The following is a 12,359-nucleotide window of genomic DNA, read 5'->3' as shown; positions in this document are numbered from 1 at the left end:
GCTAGAAAAGTGTTCTTCACAGTGAGGCCATTAACCCTTGGGAGGAGCCTAAATAAATACTCATAAGTATTTTCTACTACTGTTTGTGAGTTATTCTTCCCATTATTGTTGAGTTAATCTTCCTACTATTCAGAGAATGATAAACCAAATTTCTTTACTGGTTCCATCCCATTTTGCTTTCTCGCAGACCAGACTTGAAACATGAAGGAGCCTTTCCAGTCCTGAAAGTAGACTTGTCCCGCTATTGCTTTTTCTTGCATACCTGAATTGTACCAAACCATTCAGAAATAGGCTAAAAGCCTTCAGCAGCTCTTGCGGGGACATGTGGCTGCTGATGGGTCTCATGCAAAACAAGGGCCAGTCCTGTGCAATCACTGATCCCTTGAGCAGTTTGGTGCCCTGACCTGTGATGCACCATGTCCTTAGCATCTAATGGGGCAGTGTAAATCTGCATGCACAATGAGTCAGGGTCAGGCATCATTCCCCTGCTCTTTTTATCAGAGGCAGGGGATGTCAAAAGCAGGATTCAGGCTTGTTCCTGAGCAGACTGTCCACTTGGCAGCTTTGGGCCATGGGCACACAAGTGGGATGCACCACTAAAGAGAATGATAGCAGCACAGACTCCAGTCTGTCTGTCTGTCCTGCCTTCAGCTTTAGTCAGCCTGCAAGTCTGCAGAGGGAGGAAAAGATGATAAAGAGAGGAAAAAATAGAAAGCCAAGTTACATATTCATATGGAGAAGGAAATTCCGTTCTGGCCCTGCAATAGAAGCCATGAATCATGGCTTTAATACAATAGACATTGAGTGCATGCAGATGCAAATCCCCTTGGATAGGCCAACATTTTGAATACCACAAGACATGTTTTTCGACTATCCAGTACTGGGAATGTTGCCATCACTACAGGGCTGTAGCAGAAAACAGGATTTCAACTGTACTGGTGTCATACGGTCATTGGGAAATCAGATAACTGGTCTACTCATGTAGAATACTCTCTTACCAGGGCTTCAGTACAAAAATTTCTTTGCCTCCATCTTTAGTGCATCTGACTTTTACTGATACTGAGTCACTTGCTAGTGCTGTGTGGGAGAGGGACAGAGCTCAAGTGCCACCATTCCCTGAGGGCAGGGCCTTGAGTTTCCACAATGATGCTGGGTGAGGCACTCATGTGGCTGAGTGTCTCACCTGCTCTGTGCTAGGCACACATTTTTTGATAGCTTCAGCCTAGATTTTACACCATGAGAGCTCAATGATGACAGACCCAAAATGAATTTTATGTTTCTAAAGGGAAAGCCAAGGCTGGAAGCAAACTGGGTTATTTCAGTGCGTGTTTAGCTGCACAGAGCTCTTTGCTTTTTAAGCTAAAATTGCAGGTGGCTTTCCTCACTTCCAGCCTCCACATATTTACTGTGCTGTTACTAGAGAAGAAGAGGAGCTTCCTCTGTGCCAGAAAAGTTAAAAAAAAAAAAAAAAAAAAAAAAAAGGCAAAACATTTAACACAATGAATTGACTTCTAAAAAAAATAACTTCAGCGAGGGAGCATGTTTTTCCATTCACTGTAGTGATGTTGGAGCACGGTATAAATATACTTTATTTTTCTAAAGCTTGGAATTATTACCTGACAGCTTAAAATGCTGATTTAATGCAGCCCTGCAGAGAAAAGTGGTGGTTCTGTCATTACTGAGATAGCCAATACACATCATAAAATTGATGCATGGCAGCCCTGAATAAGGCACTGCACATCGTTCATTATTACATCACTTTATATTAGGACTGCGGGGATCAATAAAAAGCAACAGGATTAAATGCTGCCAGTTTCCCCCCAACCCCACCCCAAAAGTCTTTTGATTGACATTATTTGCATGCAGGTGTGACTGAAGTGGTGCCGAAAAATACTGCACACCTCTTATGGTTTGGGGAAGGAACACTTTTTACTTCTTTCTCTGTTTTGTCATTCCCGTTAAGTTAATCACAGTATTCCGTGAGCCACCACGGTGTAAAGAAAGCAATTCAGACATGCGGAGCTGGAACATCAACCACTCTGTGTCTGTGGAAGGTCATGATGGGGGCACCTCCCAGAGGAAGGATGGAGAAACAAAGTCCATGCATCTACATAGCTTTATCCCTCCTACAGCCCGCGAGTTAATAGGCTTTGCCTTATTTCCCCCTGTTTTAACCAGTCATTATGAGCTGTGGTTCAGAATGGAGCCTGGGGGGCACATCACTCTCAGTGCTGGAGGTAGGTGGCTGCTGAAGCCCGATGCTGCAGCAGCCGTTCGTCTGTCATTAGCCACGTGGAGCTCACTGGCTGCGTGTCCTGGGGGCTGGGGAAGGCTGGGAGCCAAAACACGCTGCCACTCGGAACCAGCTTCAACACGGAGATGGTTGCCTGGAAAGTGGGAGTATCTTTTTTCTTGTCGGCTCCCATGCGTCCAAGTCCTTTGAAGGGGTTTTCCATGAGGAGCTGTCTCTACCCTGCCAGGCTGCTGGCAATGAGGAGAAGGGCAGCAGAAGAGGGCAGTGGGGCAGATTCTCTCCTGATGCCACCTTCCTTGACTTTATGAGGTCTGTCCTCTTCCAGCTCTCAGTGGCAAGCACACGGATCCAAACAAGGGGCTCTGGCAAGAGCACAGACCTCTCTTTTATTGGTGAAGAGTAGCTCTTCCCGTGTTTTGGTTTAAGCAATATGCCGTTTGTTTTCCAGATGTGCAGTAAAATCCAGCTGGGAGGAGTGAAATGTGCTTTATGGACTAAATCATGACTAAATATTGTCTACGCTGTAGGCTCAAAAAGAGGCTGTTCAGCAATCCCCAAAGTCTGTTCCAAGTCAGAGACTTTGGGACACATTTTTTATTGTTAGGTTATAAATATCTGCAGGGCTTATAACAGAAATATTGATGCTACCTTCATACAACAAGCCAGATTTTGAAAAAAAGGCAATGTTTTCAGGTTTGGGTGCATCCCATTGCATTGCTCCTGAGAGTGGCGTTACCCCATAGGAGCAGATACGTGCCTTACCTGAGCGTCCCCACGGGAAGGGACAGGCTTCAGAGATAACTTTCCCTAGCTGAAGCAACATTTACCATGCCTTGAAAGTGAATGACAAACAGGTGGTGGGCTCCAAACTAATGGTGCTTTTCTTTACATTTGCTGAGTTTTATGGTTTGCTTGCAGATTGCTTCCATTTGGGAGGTGGAAGTTTACTGTGCTCCGTGTGGCTACACAGAGCCAACCTCACACATTCAGCAGCGCAGAGACACAGGCAAAAGCTTTTTGTGCTCTTGCATTGTCTGAGACATCAGAGCAACTGCCCTCGAGTCTGTAAGGTTAGGGAAGATGTCATCTTTAATATCATAGGAAGACCACTATCTGATCACCTTTCTCCACCTGGCTGTGAAATAAAAAATAATAATAATAATAAAAAAAAACACAGTAGTGTGTGATTACTTTGCTTGGCTTGAATTTAAGCAGCTTGCAGAAGTTCAGAAGGAGACAGACAGGAAGCCCTTGAGCGTTTCTGAGTGCAGGAACTATGCTTGATGCTTCCAGGAACAACAGTTAACACCTTCCCATCTCAGATCAGATTGGTGCTACGTTGCCTGTGTGTTCTATCATTGCTGAAACAAGCTATTAACAGCAGTCTTCTTGTATTTCAGATGTGAATGCTTGCCTGGTTACAGCGGCAAACACTGTGAAATAGATGACGATGACTGTGTGGGCCATAAGTGTCGCCATGGAGCCGTCTGCGTAGATGCAGTCAATGGCTACACCTGCGTCTGTCCTCAGGGTTTCAGGTACGTGACAGTCAGCTCCCCATACGGACTCTTCCGTACATGTTGTTGGGGCACTTTCTTTACTTACCTTCATCCTCAGGGCTGACCGCCCTCTGGATATGGTATTGATCTGTCATTCCTGTGTGGATGGATGGCTCGGTGCTTCCTATCTTGTAGCTGACGTAGGTCTGAAAGGCTGAACTGAATACAGAGGGTTGCGGATTCTTGCTTTGAAAATAGTTTGGCTTTTGTGCAGTGCTGTGGCAATTTGCCTGCCTGCCTGCCTGCCCCAGCCTTTTCTGGTGAAACACTAGGTGGTAATACACTCAAATCAATTATATGGAGATAAACTCTATGTATGCGAGAGAGAGCAAACAATAATAAAATTATATATATGAACCCACAGACCTGGCTGTAAGAAAATAAGATTCTGAAGATTTTGTGCCTGTGTCTCAGTGCCTGCTGGTGGGCAGGCTCAGTACAGTTGGGGCTGTAAATTTTCAGTCTCTGATTCTGACATATGCCAATAAATCTGACTCCTGGAAATCTCGCTGTCTGTCAAAGATAAGTGTGCTACTCCAAATGGATTCACTAATCATTGCCTGAGGCTGGATACTGGCTTCCTTCCAGGTAAACCTTTTCTCTGTTTGAAATACACACATGAGACAAAGAGGAATACCTGAAAAGATCAGTCTTGACAAAGCAGAAATTGCATGAACACTTACAGATCCTTTTCCCTGCCCTGTATCTACAATTGTTTTCATTCTTCTTGCTTTCATCCTTGCTGGGTGTTTTTTTCCCCTTATCAACACAAGTTTTTATTGCAAAGCAGACAGACTTCCCTGAATAGGCATTGATATATAACATGATGTCAACCCATGGTTTCACTGAATCAGACTTGTTATTTACAGGATATCAGATACCCTTTCAATTTCATATTCATACCATTTTCAGTACGTTTCATTCTCTGCTTCAATCCTTTTGATGGCTTATGGGATCTTCCAAGTTGCTGACTGGCTACGTAACAAGTGGCTGCCCCACAGAGGAATTGTAAATGCTCTGTGTTATCTAATTGTTAGAAATTATGAGAAATGGGATTGCAAAGTCACACCACGAGGCAAGGCTACCTCAACCCTGTCATCAGACAGTAGTGACCGGGAGATCTCTGCTGCAGTTGCCTTGATTTTTGAGGCATGTTGGGACTTGGCAGTGATGAACACAAGGGGTTTTTTTTTGTCATGTTTTGTTTTTGTGGTTGGTTTTGTTGCTGGTTGGTTGGGTTAGGTTGGGTTTTGTTTTTTTCTCTCCACTAAGACAGGATCACAATGTTTGATAGGGATATTTTGAGTTGTGACACAGCTGAGCTGAACAGCAGGGTTAGGTGGGGGACTGGTCTGGATCCCTGCCTGTGCCCATGCAGCCCCTTGGGCAGTTTGAGCAGCATCCCTTGTTGGCTGTTCTCACAACAGGGACCTCAGGAGCAGGAGCAGGAGCAACTGTCTGTTAATTCTCTTAAATGAGGGGTTTTCATTAAAATACAAGTGCTTCAAGCAGTTCCAAAACTCTCCTACTAGCTCCTACAGCACTTCACAGCCTGAGGTAGACTTACACGAGCAAAGTACGTGTAATCCCCCTGCCTGATAACTACAGAGCCAGGAATAGCATGAGGTATCATGCTTGTTTTCATTTTTTTGCACTGCTCCTTGCCATCTCTCTAAATTTGCTGTACAAGGCACAAGAGAGTGCGGGTGTTTTAAGAGAAAAACATCGCAGTGGGCAGTAACAGGATCTGCCAAAGCAGAGAGCAAGCTGAAGCCCCTAGAGTTCTCCACACAGAGCAGTTCCTGGTCTTGCTTGATTTCAGGTTTAAAATTCTGCTAACAGAATATGGTCTGCTCATTTGTTCATTATTCTTTCCATGACTCTAGCCTTTTATAGTTTAAAGGCCTGCTGCTCTGAAGGGGTTTCTGTTTTTTTTTATTTATTTATTTTTTTAAGATTGCAATTGCCAAGGTAGTGATTGACAGAATTCAGGCTTCAGATGTACAGGGTTATAGATTCAGTTCACGAAGTGTGCTTCAGCTGCTGACTGTACAGCGAGGAGATAACTTTGTAAGTACTTGAAGGCTGCAAGTGTTGATGAGAAGGAGAGAACACAAGTGGGTGGTCTGAAAAGGTAACTAGGAGACCTATTATTATGATTAATAAAGTTTTTTTTGGCTAAATTTCAGGAATCATTTCCCAGCAGTTAGTTTACAGTGACCTCCCAGTCATCTGGAGCTTATGCTGTTGTAATAAATGCATAGACCTCTAACAATTTTATGGCTGTTGCTATGCTATACATCAAAGCCACTTGCACTCACCAAGTAATAAGGTTGTTAAAACTTAACATCCTCATACAGTTGAACAAATGGCAGTCTCTGGTAATTCTTAACAGTGGTGAGCCTCGCATGCACAATTACACCCCTCTGATCACAGCCCCAGAAAAGCAGTAGTACCAACGTGCACGCACCTGGTTTTCCATGTTGGCATTTGCTGTTCACTGTTCCTTTGTAGCTGTGCTCCATACCTTAGCTTATCATTCAGCAGCCTTTTGCAATTACATTTTCTTTCTGTAAAGTTTTCTGTTTTCTATCCAAAGTTGGTTTTTTTGTTGTTGTTTTGTTTTTGGTGTTGTTTTTTTTTTTTTTTTACCTCCTGGAGATGAAAACATTTTCAAGAATTTGTGACCCCCTGCTGGATGAAAGCTAACTTATCAAACCTTCCCTCCAGCAATCAGCCTCACAGTAGTGTTGTCCTGACAAATGTTGCTCTAGTAGGGAATCACATATTAGGGCTGCTGAGCTTGGTACATAGCACTATTCCTTCATTGTGGAGAATGAGTTCCCCACTGGGATGGTTTGTTGCAAGAAACTCAACAATGATTATTTAAATAAATGAGATTCTACCAGGCAGGAAGGAGTTGGCCAGGCTATGCCTCTCTGGCTGTGCTCCAGATTCCTCTGCTAAGGAAATAAGTTGTATTAATGATTTCTAAAAATGTATTTTTTAAAGTTAAAATTAAAAAAAGTAAACGCTTGACAGACACTTGCTGCAAATGTAATGTCTAGATGCCATCAACACAACAGCCCCATTTGTGGGGCTGCCTGCTGAAAGGGTTTCATGGCAAGGAAAGGTTGCAGAGGAGCTGGATGGAGGGCTTGGGAAATCTTTCTGAGCAACACCACGCAGAGACTCAGTGGCTTCTCACAACATTTGCTTTCTGTTAGTGCAGGCTGTTGCGGGCTGCATGTATTTTTTTATTATTATTTTTAACTTCCATGAAACGAGAGTTATATATACTGTCTTCCTTTCTGCTTTCTGGTTGTTTCTCACAGACAAAACAAAATGCTCAGCGTTAGGTAGAGCAAAGCTAATTGGCTGGCATAGCAGTGCTCCCTTCCACTGCGCCTCTCGGTAGAACAAATCACGCCTGACATCAGGTCGGTGGTGGCAGCACTTCTGTGGGATCAGCCCAAGCTTGTTCCCCTTGCTGGCTGTCCTGACCTGCTTACCAACTAGCTGCAAAGCCCTGCACTGGAGAGAGACATCACACGCTTAATGAAGCCAGGCTTTGGAGAGGAAAGTGCTCCAACCCGTGCACTTCAGTGCCTGGCTAGCACTGGGGACACAGCACTGACGTGTCCTGAGCTCAACCACTCTGGCTGCCGTGCTGATAGGCAGCTACTACAGGAACCAGCTTAAATTGGCAGGAACTGCTTTCTGTGCATGTCTTCCCATGAGGCTGTTGCTATTTTTTTCATTTTCCCTTGTTTTCTCAGGAAGTAGAACGTGAACCACACCTTGGTGAGCGGGGCTGTGCCGCCGAGGTGCTGCAGTGCCCTCCAGGAGTGGGGTGGCCATGAGGCTCTGCCAAGCTGCTGTGGCCAAGGGGTCCAATCAGGAAGGGAAAGGCTCCCAGTCTATAAATAATTCATAGTTTAGGTGTGTTCACAAAGAGGTGTTCCTAAGACTGAGCAAAGAGTCAGTCCCACGTGCAGTCATTCCCCCAACCCACGCTGCCTTCCATGCTCATTTCCACCACTGCCCCAGCAGGCTGAGCTCTGCACCGACACCGTGAACCTCTCCAAATACTCCTTGGAGCAAAGTGAGTAGGGTTTATTGATTGCCAACAGCATTGCCTGCCAAATTACCCTTTGGAGATATGTTTGTCTAAATTAATAGATTGGCTTGTTCCTGTGCAAGATGATGTTTTTCTGGTAGAGACTATTTACCGCTGGCTGATGAGGCGGGGTATGGTGTAGTGGTGTTTTTTGTTTTTTTCCCCAATCCCTTCCCGAGAGCATTAGCAACTTACAGCTGCGCACTCACAGCACCAAGTGTCACAGCACGGAGCGAGCTGCCCGCATGGTGCTGCGCCTCAGGAAATCCTCCTGCAGAGGTTTTTGTCTTCCTCGTGCGTGTTCCTCTGTAACGGGTTTTTATTTGCCCTACACATGTCACCACAGGGAAGGCCAAGAGATTTGGGCGATGACAGGGAGCTGGTTAGGATGTTCCTTGCTTTACAGAGGCTGTGGGGAAAGGAGAGCTTTTCTCTTCTTCTCCCAGGTGCCAAGTCCAACTGTTTTCATCTTTCAAGGCGTTTTTTGGGTTTGTTTGCCTGAGGAAAAGGAAGAAAACTTCCTCTACAAAACAGAAAGGAAATCCCTTGTTCCTCTGTAACGTGTAGCTGTCCCAAAGCAGGGATGCCATGACAACTACAGAGCATTGTGAAACAAGTTGAGATGAAGAAACCCAAAGCAATTAATGCTTTACTCTGCCCTCCTGGTGTTTCCTCTGTTTGTAAAAAAACAGTAATGCAATGCCCTGGGTCTTTTCTGTCAGACATGATATAAATGCAGAGCAGCTCCACTGATGTTGATGCAGTTCAGGATTCATCCCACCCATATTTCATTGTGAATCTGTCTTTCTTTTGTCTGATACAAAGAGTTTCCCAGAGGCAGACCAGGGAGCAGCATGTGTTGTGAGACCAGGGCCAGGGAGAGGTTTGGGCTCTCACACTGTGCCACACAGCTCTTAGGGCAGGGCCATGGGACTGTGCAACACTGCACATCAGGAACTGTGAAAAGGAAAGCAGGCACCCCCAGTTCCTTCTCTTTCACAAGCAGCAGGTCCCTATGGCTGAGCAAGATTGTTCCTGACTATGCTGTGGCTCTTTTATTTGCTATTCCTGCACGTCTACTATTGGTACTATTTGCTGCAGGGTAATGGCTTCGTTTCCAGTTCTAATTGTATCTAGGAAGATTGCCTAGAAATTCACTGAGCTTCCAAGTCTCACCTGCGTTACCGGAGAGGAGTGAGGTTTGGGGCATTTTTTGCTTTGTTTTTATACTAGCACTGTTATTCCACAAAGCGCTCCCCAAAGGCAGGAAATTCCTAGCGGGACAAGTGGGATTTCACTGCTGCAAGGCTGTGCTGAGGGGTTATTCACTGCATGACTGACTGCTGCAATCCTCTCCTGGAAAGCCGTCTGTCCCCACGCTGACACCGAGAGGCAGCGCGGGAGAGCCTGAACCCGCAGCCACCCCACCTGACACACGCTCCCTCCTCTCCAGCCACCCATTTTTCACCATTTTGTTGTCTACACATTTTCAAGCAGTCCCAGTACGCGTTTGTTGGGTTTGGACAGTGCCTTGCACTGAGAAATCTGAGGTATGGTGCAGGGCTTGCTGTGTGCAGCCAGCAGGACCCAGAGCCCAGCCCAGCCCTTTGCAGCACCCACAGGCTGCAGCAGCCCAGGAGGTGCACAGGGCAGAGATTTTTCCATTTACTTCTTGCAGTTTAGTCTGACACATGGTATCACTGTGAAAGATGACTGCAGCTTTTTGCACTTTCTCCCTTTCCTCTGCTCCTTCGATGCCAGTGTCAATATTTCAGTGTCGCTGAGTCGTTCTGCTCTGTTGTACAAAGCAAAAAGCCTGGGAGGTGTGCAGCCCTGCTGCACCCGGGCTAGCAGCCTGGGGACTGAGCCCTCACTGCTCCTGGAAGCCATGGCCCAAGCCTCAAAGCTCAGAAGCTCCTATAATGTTGTTTTTTTTCTCAGCCTCTTACGTCATTGAGACCACACCGTAGCACTTTCCTACAGATCCAAATATAACTTGGGTTCACAAGTACTCAGACTGAGCATTTGCTTTGCAGCTACCTCGGACTCTGGGAGGTCTTCCTCTCCTTTGCATGTTTCTGCTCTGTGACGTAGCCAACCACAAACTCAGCCTAAATAAAGTTGATGATCCCATTGCTGTCAGAAACACCCAATGCAGGGAAGCTGCATGGCATTTGCACATTGCTTCTGAGAATTGTTAGCAGTTCCCACGTATTGATTATATGCTCTCTGATCTGCAGTACAGCAAGTGAGGAGACTGTAAGAGACACTAACAATAGAGGATTTTTCCCCCATGTGCGGCACCAGAGGTAGACTCAGGTCACAAAGCCTAGGACGGGGATTTTTGGCTGAGGAGTGCTGCACATTTCTGGATGGCAGGGAGAGCAGGTGGCCAAGACTCAGGTTTGGGCTTAAATGGTCCCAGATTTTTCTGGGAATGTCTGCATGGCATGGTGTGGGATGGAAGCTGTTTTAGACAGACTGCCATACCTTGCAGAGCTAAATAACCAGTGCAAAGTGCAGAACAAATTGTTTTCAGTATTTTAATTGGCTCATTCAAACCCAGCATGGGGATTTCTGTGCAGCATTATGCTGTATAGCTTTCACGCAGCAAAGCTGGCACGTGGTAGATGAATCTCAGAGTGACTGTACTGCAGTAGTAGTACATCAGCATCTAAAAATGCTTCCTTCCTTACAAAAACTGTGACAAATGAGGCTGCTATTTTCTTTACTTTCTACAGTGGACTTTTCTGTGAAACTCCTCCGCCGATGGTTCTGCTGCAGACGAGCCCCTGCGATAACTACGAGTGCCAGAACGGCGCCCAGTGCATCGTGGCACACCAGGAGCCCGTCTGCCGCTGCCTCGCCGGCTTTGCTGGACAGAAGTGTGAGAAGCTCATCACAGTCAACTTCGTCGGGAAGGATTCCTACGTGGAGCTGCCATCAGCCAAAATTCGCCCTCAGGCAAACATTTCCCTCCAGGTATGTCGTGCAGAGAACATCCATTGCCAACCCTGTACTTTTCTACATCTGCATCTACACATACATACGTGTTTTCATCCTGAAGGAACAGGGCCTGTCAGCCAAGATGCTGACAAAGAGTCAGTTTAGAGCCAGTTGGCTTCTCTAAAAGTATTGAAACATTTAGGAGCAGCTAAGGCACCACTGTGCCTTTGTGGACACACAGCCTGCCTCCAGCATCCCACCACTCTTTTTTTCCCAGGACTGGCAATATAACTAGAGATGTTTCAGCAAACTTCCCTGTCCTCTTACTGATTTACAGCATTGTCTTTCATCCTGTAGAAAGTGAGGAAGTTGCATCTAAAAAAAAATAAAAAAGACTTTTTTTTCTTTTGTACTATAGCAGTTTTTGAGAGCTGGAGACTGAAAGTGGAGTCCTCGTTTTTTGATTGTCTTCACGATTATTTTTTTCTTGATGTGTATGAAAGCCAGAGGGAGGAGGGCTACTCTGTTTTCTGCAGACTCTCTAAATGTCAGCATGACTTGCTATTTAACTTGAGTTGAGTGGATTAAACATGGATAAACCAGATGTGGGTCCCTCTTTCCATCTTCATGTTCACAGAAGAATATGTGAACAGATCAGCGCTTGCTGAAATTCATTTGCTTGTAATTGTGGCATGCTTCTTCCACTGCCAGAGTTGATTTTCAAAAACTCCAGTTTATTGAGAAATACATTCATGAGTCGCCAAAAATACATTCAGAGTGTATTTACAGGAACCAAATATATTGCAGCTTTCTCCTCCTGAAGACTAATTCTCACTTGAAACAAGAGAGCCATGTTAGTGCAAAGCTAACATGTTTCTGTATGAACCTACTCAATGTCACCGAGACCTTTTTGTGTCTCGTGGCTCTTGCTCTCATTGTTGCTCATATATATGATTTATTAAATCATATTTCAATTTCATATATGATTTCGGCATGATTTTTAATATAAATTTATTGCTTCCATTTTAATCATTCTCAAGCAACCTTACCTGGTTATTAATGTTTCACAGGTAGCAACAGACAAGGACAATGGCATCTTGTTATACAAAGGAGACAATGATCCTTTGGCTCTGGAGTTATACCAAGGACACGTGAGGCTCATCTATGACACACTGAATTCTCCACCTACCACAGTATATAGGTAAATATCTAAGCTTTACGAGACAGTTTGTTTCAAAAAAAGATGGAGAGGTAGGATTTTTCTAAGAAATATGCATGGAAGAAGAAACTTTTATTTCACATCACTGCATCTTTTATGTATGCAATTAGGTAAGAAAATCAGAATAAAGTCTTAGTTGGAGGCTGCATGATTAAAAGTTGTCATTTATAGGTAATGCCAACGATACTGTGTCCTATGCTGGTTTCAGAAAAAATGTTGTGCTTTCTCATTTACTGCAGAGATTTAAGTGAATGTTGTCCT

At 44.9% G+C, this 12,359-nt stretch overlaps 1 protein-coding gene across 1 annotated transcript in view; it reads left to right on the top strand.

Annotated features, from left to right (window-relative positions):
- SLIT3 (slit guidance ligand 3) overlaps nucleotides 1–12,359 on the top strand; it is a 522,803-nt gene that overhangs the window by 483,120 nt on the left and 27,324 nt on the right. The window contains exons 31-33 of the mRNA XM_082771405.1: nucleotides 3,655–3,792; nucleotides 10,675–10,915; nucleotides 11,950–12,080. Coding sequence (XP_082627531.1) covers nucleotides 3,655–3,792; nucleotides 10,675–10,915; nucleotides 11,950–12,080 — 510 coding nt within the window. The remainder of the gene's footprint in view (nucleotides 1–3,654; nucleotides 3,793–10,674; nucleotides 10,916–11,949; nucleotides 12,081–12,359) is intronic.

This window comes from Aythya marila (genome assembly GCF_965140915.1).
Source record: "Aythya marila genome assembly, chromosome: 14".
Classification (NCBI taxonomy): Eukaryota; Metazoa; Chordata; class Aves; order Anseriformes; family Anatidae; genus Aythya; species Aythya marila.
This window is presented reverse-complemented; position numbering and strand designations above follow the sequence as displayed.